Source organism: Takifugu rubripes, chromosome 4 (genome assembly GCF_901000725.2).
Source record: "Takifugu rubripes chromosome 4, fTakRub1.2, whole genome shotgun sequence".
Lineage (NCBI taxonomy): Eukaryota > Metazoa > Chordata > Actinopteri > Tetraodontiformes > Tetraodontidae > Takifugu > Takifugu rubripes.
The window spans coordinates 14,860,711-14,885,358 of NC_042288.1; the positions used below are offsets into that span (position 1 = coordinate 14,860,711).

The window sequence follows — 24,648 nt, forward strand, 5'->3', positions numbered from 1 at the left end:
TGGACTCCATTGGAGGGGACCGGGGAGGAAATGTCGCGTATCTCTGCGGTCTTGTGGATAGAGACGGAGGGATCATCAGTCTCGGGTTCAGTCGCTCCGTCTTGGGGAGGACGGGGCGACAGCCGCGCATCCACGCACGGGAGAGGCAACAGTTTGCGCTGGTTTTTACGCAGAAAGTGTCAGAAATTCAATATTGAAGGCAGAAATTGCAGATGTGTATTTTGCATGATTTTTAAAGTATGTTGGATAATAATTCGTATTTATTGTAGAGAAACACAAAATACTCGCGATCAACCGATTTAATTAATTAAACTTTCTGTAGTTTAAAAGCTTCATTATTTTTTTTTAATAGTTTCTGGGGGACTTTTTTCTTTATCCCTGTTTATTTTTTACCGTGATTTATCAAGTGAAACATTTTTCTCAAGAACATTTACATTAGCAAAAGTTAAGTTGATGCATTTGTATCTGTTTTCTTTATTTGCCCAGGAACATTTGACCTTTTTTTCCTTTTTTCACTCGGCTTTAAGTTTAGGAAGTCGCTCTGATGTAAAAAGCTTTTCTCGGAAATCACTTTAATTCAGTATTTCAATAAACAAACTCAGCGTGTTTCATAGTTGACTTTTGTTGGCACTGGGACCTCAGATGACCTTTAAGCGCCCCCCCTGTAATGACAGTCTGCCCATTTGTGGCCTGGGAGTTCACACATAGCAGCAAACTGCAGTCATGGAACTCATTATTGACATGCAGCATGTAGGTATCTCATGATTGTGCTGACCAAAAAAGGACGAGCGTCTTCGATTTCTTTAAAGCTGTTTTTAAATGAAAACATGAGTATACGTGGGGGGGCACAGTTTGAGGAACCTCTTCGCCGGGGTGAGCTGTAACACTCTGATCTTCTACGAGAACGTCAGTAACGCTGACGTGAAATGGAAACTGTCTTACTGTGACTCCCACAGTCACAGTGGCCGGTTCATCTGGGGGTCAAAGGTGGGATCAATCGACCTTTCCCTCAAAACGATCAGGATTTAATCATATATGAACCGAACGTCTTTGACATACCCCTCGGTAGCAAATGATTAATTGGCCGTCTATACTGGAGCATTGTAAATATTCTGGTTTTTTCTCTCCAGTCCCTTATTATTATTTTTTGTTCTAAAAGTGGCCGTGAATCCCAGCCTGGAGCGGAGGAAGACGTCATGCTGCCCTCTTCGCTCCATGGCTGCTTTGTGTTTGTGCTTCTTGCTGTTTGCAGTCTTGTGTTGTGACCTGTGTGTCAGTGTTCATTGTTTCCCTGATAGTCCTGCTCCACACTGGAGGTCAGTCTGTGTCAGCCCTAATGCCATCTTTCAGGAATTTATCAGAAGCCAATATTGCTGCCGCTACAATGCGTCACCCTGGGAAGAAGGCTAAGTTGTCAGACAGGAAGTGCACATGCTGGACATTTCCTGCCCCGCCACATCTCCCCACCATACACACACACACACACACACACACAGAGACACTTCTCTGTTGTTTTTTTTGTAAATTGAAGCCAATGAAAATGAGCTTGTCATGCATGCCTTATTTTTCCTATCAAGATCTGCTCAGGATTGGATGGGTGCCAGGGCACAGTGCACGGGCTGAGCGCTGAAACAGATGACATTCTCCTTAAGGCGTCCGTTGACCCCATCTTTGGCTCGTTGTGGGGGTTAGCAACAGAGGGGATGGGAAAAGGGCACATGCATGTAGATTTCTTTACAGCTTGTCCACATGACGCGACTTAGTACAGACCGCCGCGCTGGAGACGGCACAAGGACCTGTGGTTCTCATTATCCAGGTCCCTACTGGCTGCTTAGCACAGCGGCTGTAGAGTTCAGCGTCAGTCCAGATGTGGAACAGGGAACATGACCCTTGATTACTGATGTGGCTCTGGGGACAGAGGAGGTGAGAGGGGGGTGAGGGGGTTGGGAAAACGCAGCGCCACATCAAACGCCCCGATTTTTGCGCGAAACGCCGGCGCTGACTCGGGCTTTGCTCTCAGTTCCGATGCCAACGCTAGCATCTGGGGTTCTGTTCAGGCTCCTTTGACTGTAAAGAACAATTACGTCAGAATCTGTCTTTGCGTCGAAGTTTGACCCCACCGTTCATGCTACGAAGGCACCGTTAGGCTGCCGATCAAGGGACGTGCCTTATCTGCATCCCAGTCTGCCATTTATAGCCCCTTACCTTAATATCTTATGACCTGTGCCGTACGAGCGGAAATAACGCAAATTACATTTCCATGGAAATGTCCCCGTTTCTCTCTCGAGACCGAAGTGTTAGCCTACATGTTTGTGCAGCCGTGTTTGTTTACGTCAGCCGGGGGCGTGTCTCTGGAAGTGATGGGCCAGCAGTCGAAGTCCTGGCTGGAACTTTCCCTCCTACGGCACCTTTTCACTGACTTGGCTGCACTCATTTAACCGCAACTGGCTGCCGTGGAACGCGGCGGCGGGCACACGCGGTTCCAACGTGTGTGCATTATAGACACATGCGCACATGTTCATCGGCGATGGTTGAATGAATAAACGAAATCGCAGCTGTGGGAGTCGCGTCAGAGCGTTTTCATCTTCAGCGTCTGCTTTCTTCCTCCTCTATGCTGCTCATTGAATGTCAGCGTTGGATGCTGTGCTCAAGCCCTCCCAAAGATAAGATAAGAACCACATGCTCTTCCTACCTCCTGGCAAGGGAGTCCCAGGCGGACCTGCTGACGCACGCACCTCGCTGCTCCCCTCCCCTTTCCTGCCTCAGCCTCATGTCAGGAAAGTGAAAAGTAGTACCTTGGCAGCTCGCCCTTGACTCTTTGCCAGAAGGAGTGCGCTTCAAGAGAAGTGGTCTTTTCCCTTTTTCTCTCATGTGCATTTTTCATCCGCACGTTGCAGCAGAGGACGAGCTCACTCACTTAACAAGCCGCCATCAGCCACTGTTGCTGATATGGCCGCTTGATTTTGAGGAGAATGCTAGAAACGGATGCTTGGTCGCTGGTTCGGCTGCGTTACACCACAGCTCCATAGACTCGGTGCATCATTGATACATTTGGCTTCTGTTTCAGGAGTCTTTAACAGTTCCTGGCTTTTGGTAAACCGTAACAATAACAGTCCAATATTTGCTTTCTACACAAGCTTAGCCAGCTAACCATCATGAGTTTACATCATCAGGTCTACTTATGTACTAAATGTACGTTTTAAATGAGACAGTGGTTGAAGTCCCCTTCGCCTTGTTCATGTTATCATGGATGAAATTTGAAGTCCACCAGAGACCCGTCTACTTCCTGTCTGGGGCCCCATAACGAGGTGCCAGTCCCCGTCAGGTTTCTGCACAGCTGTTTTGTTGGATTATTTTTGTCTCGACCCCTGAGTGACCCCTGAGTCCGGCTCGGACCGTGAGCCACAGAGGTTGACATGCTGTAGCATTGCTGCAGCTAATAGGATACTATGGAATTACAGCATTCGGCCAGTATTAGGCTTTGAAAGCAGAACTACAGAATAAATGACCAGTCGCCTACATGTACCGTATGTAGAGCATACGCGAGCCTTAAGGCGGCGCCATCACTACTATGTCATCAGTTTTCTCTTCAACATTGTGGGGTTTAAGCACAGGTTGCCTCTGATAGATCTCCACGTCTGGATTCTCGGGTGCAGCGCTGGTTAATAAGGACTTGAAGCTTCGCTCCTGGAGCAACAGTTTAGGTCAAAGTTGGAAAGAACGCTCACTATGTCAGTCTGTCCCGGAGCAGCTTGTTGGCCTTTGGAATGATGTGATTGGTTCAGTCTGAGTTCTATCAATGTACAAAGGAAACCCTCGCTATTAACTGTGTCATCTTACTTTACTACGTTCCTGATGCGAGCGAATCCTGTTGTGCTCTTGCTGGGAAAAATCAACAGCTGTTATCAATCCGATCTGTCAGAAGAGAATGTGCGCCAGCGCTAATTTAACTGACGAAACGTTTCTACAGAACTCGGACTGTAATTGATCCTTTAACTTGTGATTTGACCCAACAGACCCAAACTTAGTTTTCAGAGAAGCCACCAATGATAAATTTGAGCTTTTTTGGCTGTTTCATCACCCTCCAACGAGCGCTGTGGGAATTATTTGAGCTCAGCCTTTGCTGCGCCGTGCACAACAAAGGCACGTAAATGGTCACGACTTAGGGGTGAGATTTCTCATGTCTCGGCGTGAGGAACGAACGTTGCTACAGGAAGGCTCAGATGAAGTGATGACACAAAAAGTGAAGGAGGTGTTTAAAGAAAACCAGTTGCGAAATGGGGTCGGGGACGTGGTTCCACGGAGGCAAATGAATCATGCCCAGTTATTTTATTGTTTAGACTTCATTACTCCCTTTTGAAGCTACGTTCAGAGAGATGACAGATGTTCACCCAAAGTTTCTGTCAATAAATGGAAATGCCTCCCATTTCAATCAGCGATGTCTCTGAAGTTCCAGGTTGCAGCTCATAGTCTCTGCTTCAATACCAATTTATAGCAGAAAGGAATGAAAACAATCCAACAGAAGTCTTTTGCTTCATTTGCAGCACCTTTGCAGGACTTTCCTCCACGCCTTCTTAATTTCCTTTCTAAAAAGTGCTTGTAAAAGTTGAGTTATTGCTCCCCAAAAATATCTAATTAGTTCTAGACCTTCTGAAGCCGGATCTTTCATATTAACACCACTAACTGGCACTTACACATGTGCAGGACTTCACAAACGCTACCATAAACACATTCTGCTTAAATAAGACCGAATTCACGGTGAAACCTGGAGGCGAGACCCCGACGCACTGCGACCGCTTTGGGTCCCAGGGTGTGGTGTACGTCGCCGTGTTACGCAACAACACATCGCCGCATGAACTTGGGCTTCAGTTTTCACACAGGAAGTCCAAGTCTGAGTCAGGAGCGAAAGCTCGGCCAACTGGGCCTCTCACAAACACTTGCAGTCGTGCAGCATAGCAAACAGATTCCCACCTATGTTTTGTCTAAAAGGATGAGGCTAGTTTTGCATTTACTGAGCATTATTTTGTGGACATTTTGACAGCAAAACAGAAATTTCACTCTGTGACCCAACTAGTTAATGATGTATGGTACTGTTCTACGTAAGTGCATAAAGTCTGCATAGTAATAAACAAATCACACCAAGCTTTAAATGACTTAATATCGCAAACATTTACTTTAATTATATTCTGAAAACGCCACGGCGAGAGCAGAGGGCCACGGAGTTGGCTTTGTATAGCGGCCGTAGCCTCGATCAGGAATCCTCAAAAGCGGGAGCTCCTTGTCGCCCGAGCACCAGTGAGATGGAGCGTTGTGGCTCTGGCTGCCCCGTGGGGGCCCGGGACACCGGCGCTTGACCCCGAGTGCGTCGGTGCCAGAGTTTACAGGGAACCTGATGGAAAGTCTGTGTAGTTGACAGAAAGTAGCAGGAATGTTTGGGACCATCGATCATCATCACCATTTTGGGCCAAATTCCTCTGGCATCTTTTCCAGAGCAACACTTGAAGTGAGATTGATGGTATTTGCATTTTCCAAACTTTTTTCTCAGTTAACGTTTCTATTTGACAACGGCAACGGAGTTTTAGTGCAGACGCAGGCTGTGTTTTATAACGCTCTCAGCATTGTATAGACAAATGATTTCACACTTATGTTCCTCCATTAGGACGTACACGGACTCTAATCCACCGTAACAAATAGACCGTGAACTCTATTATTCACTTTTTCGAACGTTTGAGATTGAAGACGGGGTTTAAAGAAACTACAACATCAACCTGTTCGGTTGGTGAAGGATTTCAGAATGAAAACATTTGTTTCCCGACTGTTTCCAGGCTTCCGTCTTCGGCCGGGACGGCGTCTGACAGCCGCAGGCATATAAGGAGACGCGAGAATGTTTCTTTTTTTCTCTCTCTCTAAAGGAACCGACGGTTCTGGTCCACGTGTCCTCGGATTCTAAATTCTTCTCAAATATTGGGTGTTTACTAACAGCTTTAGCACGAGTGTCTGATGCTCAGCAGATATTTAGTCTCAAAGCTTTTGCAGTATTTCGTGCTGTCTGACGGAGGTCACTAAAGTTTATTTACCTCAACCAGTCACACCTGACTGTAAAACAGCAGGAGCTGATTTGTGTGTGTGCGTGTGTGTGTGTGTGTGTGTTCGGTTTAGTTTCCCACTGAATTCAACTCTCACTGGAGACTCCAGCTATTTCCCTTCAGCCTTTTCTCTTCCCCTCTCTCATGTGTTCATGAACTCTTCCCCTCCAGGCTGTGGTCAGCAAGGACCAAGAGAGATGAATTACAGAACAATACGCTGCCGCTGACGCTCCATCAGCTTCTTAAAAATGTGTTCAAAAACATGTTTGGAGAGCAGATTCTGCCTCATTCATCGGCTGCTCATTCTAGATCTATTTAACTGTATTTTAAACTTAAGCGTTGTTCATAATTAAAGATGGTCAATGCTTGGTTTTATAAATTTGCACACCAAATTTTCAATAAATAATATTTATTTGTCAATCAAAAAGAAATTGAATGCAAAATGAGGTCATAGGATGTATGGCGATTAAAAGCGGGCAGTATTTAAGCAAATAGGCGTGGAAACAACCGTCAAATTTATTAAAACTCAGGGGAAAATTTGTAAAATGACTTCCAATATGTAAGTTCGTTGCTCACTTGATCTCATGAGTAAATCACAGGATCCTCCTTGAATCTTAAAATCTGTAGTAATCTGAATATTTGCAGCAGAAATGTCCCAAATGGTGAATCTTTTATACCAACAAAATATAAAAAAGGGCCTTTAAACATTTGTGGTTTTGATCTGCTGTGATAGTTTGAATTTGGACAGTTGAATAAACTGTTATCATATTTAGAAAAATGAAACATCCGCAGCACTAAAGGACCCAATCACTGCGCTAGATTTTATTCACACTTTCCACTTTTCTGACACCTCAAAATGAACTATAATATTTCTCCCATAATATTCCTCCCGTCTTTAACAAAAAGCCCAGACTAATCTTAAGCAGAGCGTTTTGCCCGGGGCATCATATCACCACAGAATCTAATCACTGCAGCTTTTGCCCCATCGAAATAGAACATTTGACTATTTTGTCTTCACGTGCACACATATGATAGCTAACTTGAGCCTCGCCAGCACAAAAGTTGCATTCATAGATTGAAACAGCACTCTTGTTTTTTTTCTCCCTCCTCTCTTTGTAGTGTTGCCCATCAGTGCCGTCTTTGTATTGCAAATAGAAGAAACTTGTGAGGGTCTTTTGCTGCGCTGCTGCTTTTACTCTTCTCTGTGTTGCTCAGTGCCCCCCCCCTCACCCCCCAGCTCCTTCACCACCACCCCCTCCATTTACTTTGTATGATTTAATAAGCCGTATTCTCCCGATGTGCGTCAGAGCCGGCCAGGAGTCTCGTGAGGCCGTCCGTTCCTTAAGATCTGTGTTTTGTGTCTGGACAGCCTCAAACTGCAGCATCTCCTGCACCCACAGTCCACAGATGGGGTTTTTTTTTTAAAAAGAAAAACACTAAAATTGAATATTGAGCACAGATCTGTATATTTACAGCATTTTTACATATTTACAGTTGCATCTGGATTTATACTGTTTGGTGCAACGGGCAAACTGTTGCCACCCACCACGTTCAGCACCGCTGCCCACCGCTGCAGCCGTTCCCTGATATCACGCAGGATTTCAGACAGGCGCCCCACTTAGCGATATTTTCATAGTGAGTGCACGTTTGTGCGTCTGACAGCAGAACACCTGCCTTCCAGCTGTGCGTCCTGCGCTGGAACGGGCTCTGCAAAGGTGCCCCTGCTGAGCCAAACCTGCGTAAGGGGGCGGGGGGGCTTTTAGAAGAGGATGGGTCTATGTATCCGATAAAAGGCACGGATGCAGCGCGCCATACCATAAAGTGTAAAGTGAGCTGTTCAGTGTTTGTTTTCTCATTTCTCAGCGCTGATTGCGTTTCATGTGTGGGTTGAGTTCAAAGTCTAACGCTGGGATGACGTCTCGTTCCGGAGTTTAGGCACTTCCAAGTCTGCTTCCGAGGCACACTCAATTTGCGTGAGTGACGTGATGTTTTACTAGCGCGTCGTGACGGCCGCTCCGACGCCAGTGGGCGTATTAAAAACAACTTTCCCCCAACGATGGTCTGGCAAATGGCTTTGTTCCCTGACAACAAAGACAGTAAACAGCAGCACTTAGCGAGCTCTCAAGAACCTAATTGCCTATTAAGCACAATCGTGTCCTCCTTTATCCCGCTGCCTCTGTTGGGGGCTCCTATCCCTGGAGACACGGCTTTACAGTAAACATAAGTGAGCTGGCCTGGATGTCAAATGTAGCTGGAACCTGAGTGCTGAGAGGAGGAGGTGACCTTTTGTCTGCATTTGTTTTAGGTGAAGGCCGGGAACACTGTGCACCTTTGACATTAGTGCCATTCTGTTTCCCCTCTGCGCTCTCTATATTTGCTCCACCCAGATTCATCTTTACATTTCTGACTCAGTGCAGCTGTGAATGAATCCCCCCCCCCCCCCTTCCCCCCCCCTGTGTTCTTCAGGTTTGACAGATGAGAAAGTGAAGGCCTACCTCTCCCTGCACCCGCAGATGCTGGATGACTTTGTGTTGGAGAGCGTGAGCACGGAGACGTTGGACAGATGGCTCAAAAAGAAGACGAGCAGCGGCCCCGCAGGTATGCCCGACACGTCACGCCCCCCACAGCACGCGCACGCCAGCTGCCTTCATAGCCTCAACTTCATCCGAATAAGTTGCACATTTGTCAGTGGATGTCCAATTTATGAATACTCCCCCAGAAATCAAAGTTCTCCGAGACATCTGCAGCCGTGTCAGTCGTTGACTTGGCTGTGAATGAGTGAGAAACCCCATAAAAGAGCCGGGTCTGAGGCGGAGGTCGCCTCTCTGGGCCGGTCGCAGCACAAATCACTCATCTTCACGTGTGTCGTTTATTAGTCGGTGTGTGTGAGAGACAGGCGAACAGGCCTGCTGGCTGTTTACGGGTCATTTGATGTGTTTGAGCAGGACGGCCCGAGTCTGTGCCGTGTGCTCCACACACAGCGGATTGTTTCTCAGACCAGCCACATCCATCAAGGGCCCACAGCGCTGGCACGCTGCCCAGTCGAGCTGCTGACGTCAGAGGCGACCTCCAGAGACATGCGGCCGGCTGAAGGGGGCCCAGGGGAGGGGTGGGGATGATGGTGGTGGTTTGGGGGGGGTTGGAGTGAGAAGGGAAAGCTGGCAAAGTATATATATGTCACATTTTGGCGCTGCTTTTTCACAGGATCTGTGGATTTCATTAGTGCTGTGCAGAAATGTTGGTGCCTTGATTATGAGCCTATGTTTGATTGTGCACGTGCATCCGTGCGAGTGCCTGAGTGCGTCTCAAAGAAAGAACCGTTCTAATCATTTTTGTTGGCGCCAGGCAGAAATAATTTCGCTCAGACCAGAGCAGATGAAGCCAAACACAGTTCCACACACTTCACAATATTCCATCGCTGCACACTTGTCACATGAGTCATGAAACTTAAATAAATCAACGTGGACTTTGTTTTTTCTTCTTCTTCTTCAGCTTTTAATTCATAGCCCTGCATTTGGCTGCCAAAGAACAATTAATTGGGTTGATGGCTGTTTTTCAGTAAAAACGTTGCAGCAATTATTTAACAATTTAACTTATTTCAGAAGGAACCTCGTTTTTAGATTTCACCTTAGATGTATCGTGTTTGGAGGGTCAGTTTAGTTTTGTTCATTTTTCTGAATACCTGAAACCTTTTTCCTTTTTGAAATGCTGCTTTCTGAAAACACACAGTAAATTCATCCACACACACACACACACACACACACACACACACACACACACACCGGTTTTCATCACATTCAGTCATTTATGGACCAACTAGTCGCCCACTTTATTTTTTTTATAAAACTAGGCCTCACTATAAAATTCTCTCCCATCTTAGCTCAGTTAAGTATGTTTCTCAGGCAACATGTTGCAACATTTTTAAATGTCAGTCATGAATTAGATGTTCTCTTTATTGGAGAGACAATAATTTGCTCGAGTCATGGTGCAACATCAGTCACAGTATTCATAATAGTTTACCCACATTTTCTAATCCAATGATGTAAGAAGTGATAAATATTAAATCATGTATTATTCATATTATTATATACAGTAAGTATTCGGTCTGTAGTGAATTGACCGGTGGATAAATTCCTTCATGTTGCACAGTAAACTGCTAAATTTGTGGGATATTTGCATCCTTGTAGCTTATGTTCTGAACAGCAGTGGGACCTGTCATCATGTGATCATCAATAAAATAAGTGATTCCTGGAAGCTTTCCCTGCAGCCAGTCCTATTCTCAGTTATCATGTGATGGGCGGCATAAATCAGTTTCTCTGTGCACCTACACTCACGAGTCTGTGAGAGTGTGTCTGCAGGAAGGTTGCAAGGCAGCTTTTAGTTCCAGAAAATTATTTCTTGCTGCCAAATGTGTCGTTGCATGAGGGGTTTTCTTCCCCTCTAGTGCTTCAATATTCACATTTATACTGATGGATGGATGGATGGATGGATGGATGGATGGATGGATGGATGGATGGATGGATGGATGGATGGATGGATGGATAGATAGATAGATAGATAGATAGATAGATAGATAGATAGATAGATAGATAGATAGATAGATAGATAGATAGATAGATAGATAGATAGATAGATAGATAGATAGATAGATAGATAGATGGATAGATAGATAGATAGATGCAAATGTAAAACTATTTGTTGTATTTATGACATGAAATTTGAGGTATGTTCTGCAGCATTATTTGTATGTGGCTAAAAGATAGTTATTTCCAATTCTGTGGCAAATTATACCTATTTTTTTCTATCTATCGTTTGAAACAGCAGAATCTGGGACATGTGTTTGAGTTCTACCAGCTACCGTTTGGTTTAAATCTGCTTCGCCTCGGTGTAATAATGTTAGGAGCGTCGAACCAGCTAGCTAGCCAAACATCTTCACTGACGTTTCTGTCTAATATGTAAGCAGATATTAGCTAACATACATCTTTCACTGTTCTCACGCAAATATTAAAAAATCTGAGAGAATCACTTTGTCTATGAGCTTTGGCAGTGGAGAGTTGTCCCCTTAAGCAGCTGATCCAGTTCCCCCAACAGGTTTTGGTAGCAAACAGACAAAGAATTACTTGTGCAGCAAAACCTCACACCACCGTCCTGTGATGAGAGGACTGTGTCACCTGCAGGGCTTTCCACATTAGGAACAGGGAGGGGCCCTTTTCATGGGATCTCGCTGAACACGGGATGAACGGAAAGTCTAAGATATTTAGAATTGGCAAATATTTATATTCAAAAGTGCGCAAAGGTCTCTCCAGACCCTCTGAATATTGTTCAGATAGCATCTCTTTGTTTAATCAATCTGTACAAACGTAAATGGAGGCAAACAGCACATCCTTCACGGAGCAGGATGGTGCAGGACCTGTCAAAACACCGGCCGCCGAGTCACCGCTGGCGGGATGTCGAGTGAGGCCACTGGCCAATAAAGCTGCCGACAAATAATCGAGTGTCACGGCCGTTACTTTTTACCTCGTAGGACACCTTTGGACTGAGGCCAGATATATGTTTAGGCACTATTTTGTTGTAGAAATTCTTGCTCTTTGAATGTGTGTGTGTGTGTGTTTGGTGGGGGGAAGAGGGAAGAGGGGCCAAATTAAGGATTCCACTTGTCCAGTTGTCTTTGAAGGACTGAAATTCTTCAAGTTAAATAATAAAATTCAGGTTGAAGAGATGAGTTATGTATTTAGAGTAAGGGTCAAGGTTGGGGGTAAATCTGAATGAACAATAAATCCAGATCAAGGCCCCGTAAAAATAGAGGTGTGTGTGTGTGTGTGTGTGTGTGTGTGTGTGTGTGTGTGTGTGTGTGTGTGCTGAACAAGCACTCCACACTTACGCACTCGCTTTCGTTATACAGCATGAAATCAATATGTGCAAATAATTTGTGTGGTGTGAAAAGCTTCTCATTCTGCTTCTGGGGTGTTGGAACTACTGCAGGATCAAATTTAACACCCAGACCAGAGCGCGTTCGTCATGTCTGACGTCACACAGTTACATTTATTTTAACGGCGCTCTGTTTGCTTTGTGTGGTTTGCAAGAATGTTTTTTTTCCTCTTAAGATGAAAAATGCTAACACAGGGGGCTAATCTGAAAACCTCAGAATATAACATCATGAAATAATCATCTGTATGTGCAGAAATGTCTAAAGCTTCCTGACGCTTTCTCGGGCTGCCGCTGCTTATCCAGCATTTGAATAGCTCCAGTCCCACAGTGAGATCGGCTGCTAAGACCAGTTCACGGAGAGTTCATACCTAGCCACGACGAAAGTCAGACGAAAAGGGTCGATTAGCTCGCCAGCTTCAGATGTTAGACAGTTGTGTTTGCCGTTGCCTGTGCTGCCCGCTCCCTGAAAAAGGGACGGCGGATGCTGATGGCTGATGGGTAATGATGTATGATGATAAAACACATTCAGTATTTCCTGTCGTCCTTCTGTAGTGCTAGCTTCTCTGTCTCCCTCTCTCTCTCTTTCTATCTCCTGGGTATCTGATTAATCCCCAGACATCATACCTGATGGAACAAAGATATTGCTGTTACCAACGGCACCCACGTTCTGTCTATAAGATATCCATACGAGCCATTTCATGGAAACAGGAGCCCAGCTAAACATACAAAATAGAAGATTTCAACGGAGACATTCAGAAATTCTCCCCTTTTGAGGATCTGGTTTCAGTAATGACTCCCACAAGGCTACACTGTCTGAACAGGAAGAGTTAGAGAGGACTGAAATATTAGTAACAGGGGATGTTCAGTATCACTTACTTGGTAAATGAACTAATTCCTGTATCCTCGTCCTATTTTTATGAATTTATATAAGCTGACAACGCCACCGTCTTAGTTATTTCCACAAACTGGGCCTATTTTAGGGGAAGAAGTGCACTATTTAATAACAGCAAGTTGAGCGTGGAGCTTAATTTTTTGGTGCACCAGTAGATCTGGTACATCTGGAGTACATTATCATTTTCAGCATTCTCTGACATCAGGTTGGGAAATAATTCAACCTCATCTACTTTTTTTATACGCTGTCAGTTTCTGTGTTTACATCACCATCTTTTGAGGATGTGCTTTGACTGGCGGAAGCTGATCAGCTGGCGGAAAAGCAAAGTTATGACCTGAACCAGAGAGGCCAAACACGTGCACGCCTCTCTTTCTGCAGGGGATCTCGGCAAATCCAGTAGTTCCCTATGTAGCATTCCAAGCTACACTTATAAATCTGAGGGTTCACGTCAGAACAGTGGCCTCACGAGGTCCTCACGGGAAGCGAATCTCTGTATATTTTCACTTTTTTTCAAAGTGGTTTGAAGTCGTTGAAGTGCAGCTCTCGCTTCTCTGATTGACGTCATGCCCGGCCAGGGGTTCACTCTAAAATAGCTCTCATGGCTAAGTTAGGAAAATCAGAGCGTAGCGAAGGAATGTTTAAAGCAGCGGACGCCGTTAGCCGGCTGATATTTATTCCTCCTGTCTTTGTGTGCACCAAGAAGCCAGTTTCGAAAGGGAAGCGGCCTGAGTCAGCGTTTCGGTGGATGTCTCCAAAATCTCCGCCGTGCACGGCTCGATCTGATCACAAATGCTCCAGCGGGATCAGGGCCGGCGCTGCGCTCGTGGGCTTGTTGACGCAAGTGTGATAAAGGACGGCTCCATCAGTGTCAGCGGTGTTCATTTCACCTCACAGAAACGAGTCCAACGTGTCGGGATTGGCTGCAGCTTCCATTATTATCACATTCTTGAGTGTGTGTGTGTGTGTGCGTGTGTCTGTCTGTCTGTCTGTCTGTCCGTCCGTCCGTTACCAAAGGCCACAACCTTCCACTCTTGTGGAGTTAGATCAATATCTTTATTAATTCTATTTTAAAGGAAATGTTTCTTTTTATCAGCCTGTTGGCCTTTTTTTGAAAGTCCTGTGATGATCTGCTGATCAGTCCAGGACAACTACTGTTGTGAGGACGTTTGTTTGTTTGTTTACTTACCCCTTTTTGGATCTTCTTTTCAGTATTTTTATAAATTGCTGCTCATTGAATTTCTAAGAAATGATACAGATTTATATCAATTTATGATCTAATTTTGCAATCAAATAAAAAGGTTTCATTGATTTGCCTGAAACACACAATGTTTTATATAAAATCTTCGAATTCTCATCCTGTTCTTTAATCTCCACATGGAAACACATCTAATTTTCTAATATTTGATTTCGTGGCTTTCATCATGAGCTCCTTCACGGGGTTAAGAATACAGTCACTATTTTAGGACCAGGTTACACCATTTTGCTGACATCTTATCTAAACTAAGGTTGTGATGGGATTTTACGGCCTCTTCGATGTTGTCTTTCTTCTTTATTTTAGTATGTGTACAGCCTCTTGTCTCGCAACATTTCCAGGAAATTTAAAAGCAGGAATTTATTCACCTGGGTAAAATATTTCAAAATTACAAACACCTCTAAGAAGCACATAATTTATTCAGTGACGACGTCGGGGGGGATCTGTCAGGCTCCTTCAACCTCTTCTAATCTCTACACTTGGCTGTTCTGCTTCCTCAGACTCAGCTGCTGTTGTGTTTCTCTCTATACCAATACCATCACATGCAAATGTTTGGGCACGTCTGGGCAAAAATTCTGCCAATTTGACCAGTTAAGCAAGTGGAAGATGAAATGATGTCCAACAGTAAGAGACGACACGCTCCCATTAGAGTTCCTCCTATGTGTCAGGCTTGCCTAGATGTTCTTTTGCTCATTTCTAATGCAGATTTGTTGTGTTGGGGTGACAGGAGAGGCTTTCCTCGGATGACTCTATGGAGGCCATATTTGCGCAGGTGTTGCTGAACAGTTGTTAGAGCCTAATAAATCATCCTGGAGGTCTTCTGCAGTCTAATGGGGGTATATTTGTTAGGCCTTATTTTCATCTCCACTCTTCATGTTAGCTGCCATTTCTTAATTACATTGTGAACTGAGGAAATTGGTACCTGAAAACACTTTTTTTTCCTCACACCATCCTTCTCTTGTGTGGGAATCAGTCATTTTATTTAGGAGGAACCCAGGACGTAACAAGCCTTCGTTCATCTTTAGCAACTGTCAGTTGTTTTTATATGCAGTCAGTTGTTCAGAAGTATAAAAATGTGCAAAGTACATTGTTGTAATCCATGTTTAATTGGTATGATAGTGGAAGGGGTTTGATAACTTTAACCTTGACTGATGTCCGATGTCCAGCAAAGTTTGTCATCTGTCACAACCTCTATGAACCTCTCTGTGATAAACACTCTCAACTTGATTTTTAGGCCTATTGTTACAAAATACCAAGGATTTCATGAGTGAGAGCTTGTTGATGTCAAAGAAGCGTTTAGTCATTTCTAGGATTTTTGGGAATTGTGGGTGAAGATAAATGAGTCTGCAGTTTGTGGATTTGCGTTTATCCCCAGTCTTATTCAACTGTATGATTTGCTATTACTGCAAGGACATTGGCCAGTGTGGAAAGACGGATTAAAATGTTTAAAGGTTTGGATATCCTATTTATTACTGATTTGATTTATTTAGCATCAATATCATGATGATCAATTTCTTAACAATTATTAGTGATCCTTTAGTATTTAATTTGACTTTATTTTCCCTTTTATAGATGATGCGTCAGCAAAAGAAGTCAGCAGGGTAAGATATTGTTTAATTTTCACCCTTATTCCAAACTTAATTACTGGATTTTCTTTATTGTACTAGAATAAACACTATAATAAATGCTCTGTATCGGATTGTTGTTCATTTCTACAGAACCGTGATGTTTGATGAACACTATCACTCTCTTCATACACTCTTTGTGCCTTGGGCGTTGCTTGTGCTCAGTAAGGTTCGAGTTATTATCAGAAATGAAGGAAGAGAAATTAGGATTGCTGCGTGTTCCACGTGAGACAGGAAACGTGTCGTAGGGCTGATTCCCCTGCGGGCCACCTAAGTTCTTGATGCTCATACTTTTGCCATTGCCATATGATTGGGCCTAAAGGAACACCGGCGGCCTCCCGTCTCACACACACACATGAAGAAAATAAAAACAGCAAACAAAGGTCAGTCGACACCTCACTGCGTCATCTATATGTCCGCAAACAGGATGTGGGAGGATAGAAGGCGTCCCATGGGGGAAGGATTTCAAGTGAGCCGCTCTCTCCGTCGTCCTTTCCTCACCCTCTCTGCAGGCGCAGAAATAGACGGCTCTCAGGCCTCGTACATGGCAGGAGGTCTGCCTCTTACGTAACCGCACTTTTAAGCCCAGGCTGAACTGCGCAGTTCGCACGGCTTCCGATCAAAGCTGCGGGGCTGCGGTGGCATCCTCTCAGTACTAGCAGGGCATCCCAGGGCCAGAATATGTCAGTGAAATCCAGTTTCAGGGTGTTGAAGAGCACCTTGAAAGTTGTGAATGGTCGACGGCTGTTTTCGCACAAGCTGTGGAGCGGCAATTTATGCCATGTGTGTCTTTTGTCCAGCAGTACCAGGACACAAATATGCAGGGTGTGGTGTATGAACTAAACAGCTACATGGAGCAGCGGCTGGACACTGGAGGAGACAACAAACTGCTGCTCTATGAGCTATGTAACATCATCAAAACAGGTAAAAGTGGACAGCTCGAGTCACGCTCATCGCATCCAGAATCTAATGTGACTGGAGATGTCTGTGGAGCTTTGTTCAGCCACTGGACAAAGGGTCGGACTGAATGTGCAGAGCTCTCTGAAGGGAGTGAGATTCTCTGGAATACTCAGAATTGTTCCCTCTCAGGTTGCCCCATTAACATCTAATGAAGGAGTGAATTAAATAGTAATATCAGATTGTAACCAGCCACGTGTTTGAAATAGAGGAAAGCGCCAACGCTCTCCTGCCGTTCCAGTGTTTGTTCTGTTTATTTGCTGTTTTCTGTGAACAGCACTGCAGGATGATGAACAGTATGTCTGTGGATGTTATAAAAGGATCGATCAATGTTAAACTGATTACACGGCATTGAAGCCATCCATTATCTATCACTGCTGATGTTCATCCCTGTACAAATTTGGAAAAGACAGACGCCCCAGATCAATTTCCAGTTATACTGCCATCCCTATTTACACCTATGGGAAGCTGAGAGTAATCAGATATCCTGCAAACCCCCAAACTCCTAAAGAGAACACGGCTCCACACTTCACTCGTCATTTATGCGATAATAAAACAGAAGAAAGTCCATTAACTATTAATTAGCTAATAAGTTAATATCCCTGATCAGCCGACTCATCGCTCTCTGCCTGGTCACATTGTACATGACCCATTTATCAGTGTGAAATGGGACTGGAAAGGCAGACTGGGAATGAGATGAACTGGATGGCAGTAAGAGCCCATCTATGGTCAAAGTGTCCTCATTGTTATGTAGGACACTCTTAAAAGATCGGAACTGGACAAAATATTTTCACCTGCTCTGTGGTTGTGAGCAGTCCAGCAGAAAGTGTCACAGACAGGATCTACTTTAACGGACCCGTTTGGCTGTATTTAATATTCCACCTGCTGTATCTGTTCTTCCTGCAGCAACTAAAGCAGACGGCTTTGCACTTTACTTCCTGGGAGAAAGCAACAATGTAAGCACGGATGCTATTTACTGACCGCTTTGCACGCACCCGTGCATTTAAAGGCTTGCGTTTGACTTCTTGTGTCTCCATTTGCATTTCTCTCACACGTGCATTTCAATAGAGCTTGTGTTTGTTCACTCCAACGGGGGCCAAGGATGGCCCCCCGAGCCTCATCCCCTCCGGTCCCATCGCATTTGGGACAACCATTGCCGCTCATGTTGCCAAGACTCGCAGAACCCTCCTCGTAGAAGACATTGCAGGGGTAAGGCTGTAGTCTCACTAGAGGCGATGCACCAATCAAAGGAGCCGTATGAACAGTTGGTAGTTGTTTCACTGTCCTCACCACCATCAAGCTATAAAAAACAGGAATATGTTGCTATTCTCTGCAGGCAGTTTAATTTAAATCCTCAAAAAGCACCAAAATGAGCTGATAATATATATATCCAAACATATTTCCCCTGTCTTCAGCGTCTGCAAAGGTGAATTAACGAAAGATTCATGTGCTGCAGGACGAGCGCTTCCCCGACGGCACAGGGCAGGACTCAGGGATCCACGTTCACTCTGTCCTGTGCCTACCCATCCTCACTGCCATTGGGGACATCATCGCCGTCCTGGAGCTGCACCGGCACCGGGGCAAGGAGCCCTTTAACCTCAGTCACCAGGAGGTCAGTCTGACCCGAACCCAAAACACCAACGGCCGTAAGGCTGAGGTCCACTTGTGCTGGTTCTTTCAGAGATATCGGTGCGGAGCGTCTAACTTCCTGCATATTGGGGCCTGCAGCTGCATCTTTTAAAGAAACTCGTCAGTAAATGATGAATGGGACCACCATGTCGAATAAAATGTTGTATTAACCTTTTGAGCCCCTCGTTTGTTAAACTCGTCACGCTCTTGAAACGCTCGTCAGCGTGCGTTCGTATTTATGGTTTCGCTGCGTTTAAATCTCCCGTCCGTCACGCTCCTGTTGTTTCAGTTAACCATCACCGGGATGATGTTTTATTTAGCAAGTTCTTTGCAAGTGTCCGTCTCATGCAAAAGAGATAAAAATGAAAAACAGATGTGTTAGGAAGCAGAGTGGGGAACCTTAAATGGCTTTTTTTGTCCCTCCCCAGGTTGCAACAGCTAATTTAGCATGGGCATCGGTTGCTATTCATCAAGTACAGGTGAGTGAACGTCATCGGAGGACTCCTTCGAGTTCAGCCTCGGACACTTTGTACAGTGTAACACTGTGTAACACTTTGCTAAAGAGCTGAAGTGAAACCTTCCTGTCCTGAGTGACTTTGTTTGTTCTGGTTCTGCACTAGTGTTTTCAATGGGGAAAATCCACTGTGTACAGGAACTGGGTTGTCAGTGGACCCAGTCCAATCAACTAAGCCATACATCCAACAAACAGCTCCCCAAAGACGTCATTACGACCCAGTGCTGTTTTTATATGAACAGATTACACCTCAGAGGTGCCTTCCCACTGCAGCGCCGGCCACAGTGGACCGCTGAGCCTCGGCGAGCTGTGAGACACGGCAGGATTAGCTGCTCCATCAAAACACCCTGTTGTTCATGAAACTCAGGGATGCGTGTTTAGATGTCGGGTCGATTCCTTTACAGAACACACAAATGTGTCTGAGGGCAACTTTTCTGGTGACGTTTTCTGCGTGTGTTTGTTCTCAGGTGTGCCGAGGCCTTGCGAAACAGACCGAGCTCAATGACTTCCTACTAGATGTTTCAAAGTAAGCCAGACTCAGTTGAGGTTTAAGAAAGTGTGCGCATCATGTTATTTTATGTGTAGCTCTACAGTGAGTCCGTGTCCACTATTACAAACATTAATGGGTTAAGGAATTTTTTTGCATTTTTAGGCAACTCAGCACTTGTGTCTTGAATGTGATCGTCTCCAGATCTCCCCATTTGTCAAACATCTGAATGCGCCATTTCTTCTTTTCGCACAGAACATACTTTGATAACATTGTGGCAATAGATTCTCTACTTGAACACATTATGGTGAGTGTGATTTCTGCAAGTCTGTGTTCATTCACATTGTCTTCAAGGCTGCACTTCCTGGTGTCGCTCCCATGTGCTTCGTTGTGTGTGTAAAGATGAGAATAAGAACAATTCGACAGACTGAACATTTTGTCAGTCCAACTTAAGATGTTCGTTCCGCTTTGCAAATCCAAAGTGAGTCAACCATCACTTTCTTCTGAGAAGCCTCTCGTCTCTCTCTCTCTTTCTCTGTATGTGTTTCGTTGCCTTGTGACTGCAGCTTCATGTCAGGCCATTCAAGTCCTCAATTTCACATGAACTAGAAAGACCTGTTTGCTCTTATCGTTTTATTTGAAGGTCATTAAACCCCATTCACAGCTACAGTGCAGAAACCTTCATTCTAATTCTGTCCTAACTGCTTCCGCCGGTCTTGTGTTGCAGATATATGCAAAAAACCTGGTGAATGCCGACAGGTGCGCACTCTTCCAGGTAGATCACAACAACAAAGAACTGTACTCTGACCTGTTTGATATTGGGGAGGAGAACGAAGGCAGGCCTGTCTTTAGGAAAACCAAAGAAATTAGGTAACAGTTTTCCCCCTTTGGTCAATAATTTGCCTTTTACTTTCTAACCAGCGCACTTACGTCATCTACAAGGGTTAATTTTGACACCGCGTTTCTGATTTTACAACATTATCCCCTTAGGTTGGTGTTTGTTAATGATAAAGGTGTTTTGGTCTTGTCTGTAAAAAGTGTGTTCAGAATTTAAACAGATTTTTTCATTTTCATTTTCCTCACATGTGACGGCACATGGGCAAGGATAAGGTGACCTTATCCACTCAGTAGTACCCTACCCTAACCCCTGTCCCCTCCTCACCCCTCCCCCTCTAGGTTTTCGATCGAGAAAGGAATAGCTGGACAGGTGGCTCGGACAGGGGAAGTCTTAAATATCCCAGATGCCTATGCAGACCCACGGTTCAACCGGTAAAGCATACTGCAATTATCCAATATCACCATTAATATTCTCTCCTAAGAGCGCCATCCTTTAAATGTAATGATTTAATATTTGGTGTTTTCTCTTTTCCTCCAGAGAGGTGGACCTCAAAACTGGCTACACCACGCGGAACATCCTGTGCATGCCCATCGTGAGCAGGGGGACTGTTATAGGTGTGGTGCAGATGGTGAACAAGCTAAGCGGATGTGCCTTCACTAAAACAGACGAGAACAACTTTAAAATGTTTGCTGTCTTTTGTGCTCTGGCCTTACACTGTGCAAATGTGAGTGAAAACCAGTCAGCCATAAAAATCATGAATTGCTCCGGTTTGTCTTCCTATCAGTCTAACATAACAGGATCAGCTCTTGCTCTTTGTGTGTGTGTGTGTGTGTGTGTGTGTGTGTGTGTGTGTGTCTGTTTGAATTTGTCCGTGCATGCTAGCCCGCTCTATATCTTTTGCAGCGTAGGTGATGTGAGGATTACATAACACGTTATGGCCTTGAACACTCGTTCCTGATTGGCTTGTTTTCAGAGAACTACACACTTGACGTAGTGGCCTCATCCTCGTCCTAAATTCATGCTTATAGCCGGAAGGCTTGTTTCAGCAGTTACCAGGCTGCTGCTGCTTTTCCTGTTTGCCTGTCTCACCCTTCCTCTAAGGCCAGGAAAGACAGTGCTGTAAGCATCTGTTGAAATTGTGCCTTTCTCCAAAAATATGACTGCAGGCTAATTATCTGACAGTGCTTATTATCCCTTAAATGGAACACGCGCGCTTTCCGTGCTAGCTAAGGAAGTGTGTATTGTGTGGCCTGTCATTCAGAGCCTCTCCTCTCTGTGGGGCCTGACTCACCATCATCTCGTGCGACAAACTTACGCAGGAGCTACGTCACCGTGTCGGTTTTTAAAATTGATGGGGAATCTTAATATTTTAAGCCAGTCGGTCTATTTAGCTGTAAGTTATGCATGTGTACCTGTATTACAGCTTGTCTGAGATGAATGAGGACACAAAAACCAGAAAAGGGGACACAAATACACTGAACTTTGCCTAAACCTCCTAGAATAACACCAATTTCACAGAAATTGTACCTATTATAGAGTGACATCAGCGTTTAGAGAATAATTGCTGTACTGCTCGGCTGACTCCATTTCCCTGGTGTTTCTGCAGATGTACCACAGGATCCGGCAATCTGAATGCATTTACAGAGTGACGATGGAGAAGCTGTCCTACCACAGCATCTGCACGTCCGAAGAATGGAAGACGCTTACCCAGCTCAACCTCCCTGCACCCATTTATAAAGAGATTGAAATGTGAGTGGCCTTTGACGAGCAGCATGCTGAGGAAGCTCGAGTCCTTGTTAGGCTCGTCGGCGATGAGGCCAGTTGCTCCGTGTCGTTCCTTCTCCCCGGTTCCCCGCTGGCCGCCATTCACATTGCTCCTGGCCTGAGCGCCGTGTCAAAACTGATACGCTGACATCCCGATGAAACTCCCTCCTGTTTACAAGAGTCAACAGAATACCAAACAGCACCGATCGAGCCTAACGTGGATTAGTCCTGGGTTTAATCCCACCGTCTCCCTGTTCACGGCTGGCCAAAATTTAAGTGAGCATCGGACCAGCACAACAAACTGGATTATAGTGAGGGTTGAGATGGAAGGGCGACTTTTAAGAGCATCTGGACTTGCTAGAGATGCCTCATAAGATGCCCCTTCACCTCTTAAATGATGATTTCTTCATCCACCAGAGTCCAGACCCCAGCGAGGTGTGCCTGTGCGCGGCACCTTCTGATTTAAACCTGTCCTCCCTCCTCCAGGTTCCACTTTGACATTAATCCTTTTGAGGAGATCTGGCCTGCTGTCTTTATTTATATGGTTCATAACTCCTGTGGAAAGAGCAGGTAAGGTGTCTCGAGGCCACGGCACCTCTCATCAAACCTTCATCCCAGCGCAGGATCAACTCTTATCTGACCTCCTGTCTGTCTCTGTGAAGCTTTGAGTTGGAGAAGTTGTGTCGTTTCACCATGTCCGTACGGAAGAACTACCGCCGCGTGCCCTACCACAACTGGAAGCACGCAGTGACGGTGGCACACTGTATGTACGCAATCCTGCAGAAAACCTCTGGGATGTTCACAGAGCTAGAGGTTTGACTGTTTGTTGTGCGTAAAGAAAAGAACCAAAGTAGCTCTTAATGCCAGATAAGCATGTGAGGCTGCTCTGTAATGTTGTGCTTTACAGAAGAAAGGTCTGTTAATTGCCTGTCTGTGCCATGATCTGGACCACCGGGGGTACAGCAACACATACCTGCAGAAGTTCGACCATCCGCTGGCTGCTCTGTACTCCACCTCCACCATGGAGCAGCACCACTTTTCCCAGACTGTCTCAATCCTACAGGTAGAGCTCCGGTGTGGAACAGTTACGTTATTTATTTGTTTACTAGCTTTCCCCCCCACTCCCCCCCCCCACACGCACACACATAGAAATTCATTTTATCACCTACAGTTTAATCTCTAGGATTTAAAAGGAGAAGTGTCTGCCCATTTTCTTTTTAATATTGGCTCCACGGTTCAGACTGTTTAGGAATCATAGATATCAAAGGGGCTTGATTGATGATTCAGTGGGGAGAGACCGGTCAGATCACCCCTGTCAGGATTGTTGGTTAGGTCATCGTTTTAAACGGAGAGCACAGGTGAGCGAAACACGCCAGTAACGCACTAACAAATTCACCGCTCATATTAACACCGATAACACGTCAAATTAATTTTCCAGCCTTGTTTTTAATGCAATAACCCAGCACCTTTTCCCCTGACGTGGACGTGACATTGCAACCTTCTGTAGTCTAGCTGAGCTGAACGCCTCATAAGTGGAGCTTTTGCTTTTTTATTGATCTCTTTGTTTCTCATAGCTGGAAGGGCACAATATTTTCTCCAACCTAAATTCCAGCGAGTATGAGCAGGTGCTGGAGATCATCCGGAAGGCCATCATCGCCACGGACCTGGCCCTGTACTTCAACAACCACCAGCAGCTGACGGAGTTGCTGTCCTCGGAGGCGCTGGACCTGAACAACTACTCGCACAGGTCAGGCCATGACGAGGGGCCCTGGCGGAGGGGTCGGGTTTAGGAGCAGAGCGGGTCACGCAGCATTACCTTGAGAAAAGTGGAGGCGGCACACATTAAAAGCACAGTTTCTGCCTGTGGCTAAAATGAGGCTTTGCTCTCCTACAGGGATCGTGTGATTGGTCTCATGATGACGGCATGTGACCTGTGTTCAGTTACCAAGAAATGGCAAATTACACGACTCACAGCCAACGACATCTATGCTGAGTTCTGGGCTGAGGTACTGTGAGAATTTAAGAAAAATTACACACATGTGCTTTTAAAGATCGCCCCTCAGAGCTGATCTACATATGAGGCACAACATACTGCCCCTAGTTGCCAGGAGGTTAGGGTGCAAAAATGGAAGGGTACAGTATTGTTTTATTCCAATCCTTCACAGGGAGATGAGATGAAGAAGATTGGGCTGCAGCCAATCCCAATGATGGACCGAGACAAGAAAGACGAGGTTCCCCAAGGCCAAGTAAGATCAGCACTGGAACGCTACTCTCAGCATGGAATTTATAGCCTTTTGAGCCATCACTCTTATTAGCGACGCTATTACTGAATATCAATTTTTTCAGGCAAAACTGTTGCTACTGGTTCCAACAAAGTAAATTGTTGTCTTGATAATAGTCTCCAAGGCCCCCTGAATATATTAAACTCATTCGCCATAGAGCTGACCTCACATCACGGATTCTGCTTTGATCTTTAGGTGGGTTTCTACAATTCTGTTGCGATTCCATGCTACACGACACTATCCAAGCTTTTCCCACCGTCCAATCCGCTTCTAAAAGCCTGCAAGTGAGTATCCAGCTTCAACTAAAAATGGGTTGAAGATCTTTTTAATGAAGTAGCAGGAAACAGTCGCGCCGTAGGTGACGATGACGACCGCTGAGCATCCAGGAATCCAC

The 24,648-nt window shown here is 45.1% G+C and overlaps 1 protein-coding gene across 7 annotated transcripts in view; it reads left to right on the forward strand.

The window, feature by feature from the left end:
• pde10a (phosphodiesterase 10A) overlaps positions 1–24,648 on the forward strand; it is a 41,853-nt gene that overhangs the window by 14,438 nt on the left and 2,767 nt on the right. For 3 of the 7 annotated variants that reach the window (XM_029835227.1, XM_029835228.1, XM_029835232.1), the window contains 20 exons: positions 8,553–8,684; positions 15,731–15,759; positions 16,584–16,707; positions 17,647–17,696; positions 17,809–17,949; positions 18,197–18,352; positions 18,798–18,848; positions 19,351–19,409; positions 19,626–19,677; positions 20,098–20,240; positions 20,547–20,639; positions 20,746–20,932; positions 21,815–21,957; positions 22,459–22,542; positions 22,635–22,785; positions 22,880–23,035; positions 23,547–23,719; positions 23,867–23,978; positions 24,138–24,218; positions 24,450–24,538. In XM_029835227.1, coding sequence (XP_029691087.1) covers positions 8,553–8,684; positions 15,731–15,759; positions 16,584–16,707; positions 17,647–17,696; positions 17,809–17,949; positions 18,197–18,352; positions 18,798–18,848; positions 19,351–19,409; positions 19,626–19,677; positions 20,098–20,240; positions 20,547–20,639; positions 20,746–20,932; positions 21,815–21,957; positions 22,459–22,542; positions 22,635–22,785; positions 22,880–23,035; positions 23,547–23,719; positions 23,867–23,978; positions 24,138–24,218; positions 24,450–24,538 — 2,206 coding nt within the window. Of the gene's footprint in view, positions 1–7,502; positions 8,392–8,552; positions 8,685–15,730; positions 15,760–16,583; positions 16,708–17,646; positions 17,697–17,808; positions 17,950–18,196; positions 18,353–18,797; positions 18,849–19,350; positions 19,410–19,625; positions 19,678–20,097; positions 20,241–20,546; positions 20,640–20,745; positions 20,933–21,814; positions 21,958–22,458; positions 22,543–22,634; positions 22,786–22,879; positions 23,036–23,546; positions 23,720–23,866; positions 23,979–24,137; positions 24,219–24,449; positions 24,539–24,648 lie in introns of those variants that run through there. The other 4 variants (XM_029835230.1, XM_003964211.3, XM_029835233.1 and 1 more) reach the window with 3 other exon arrangements.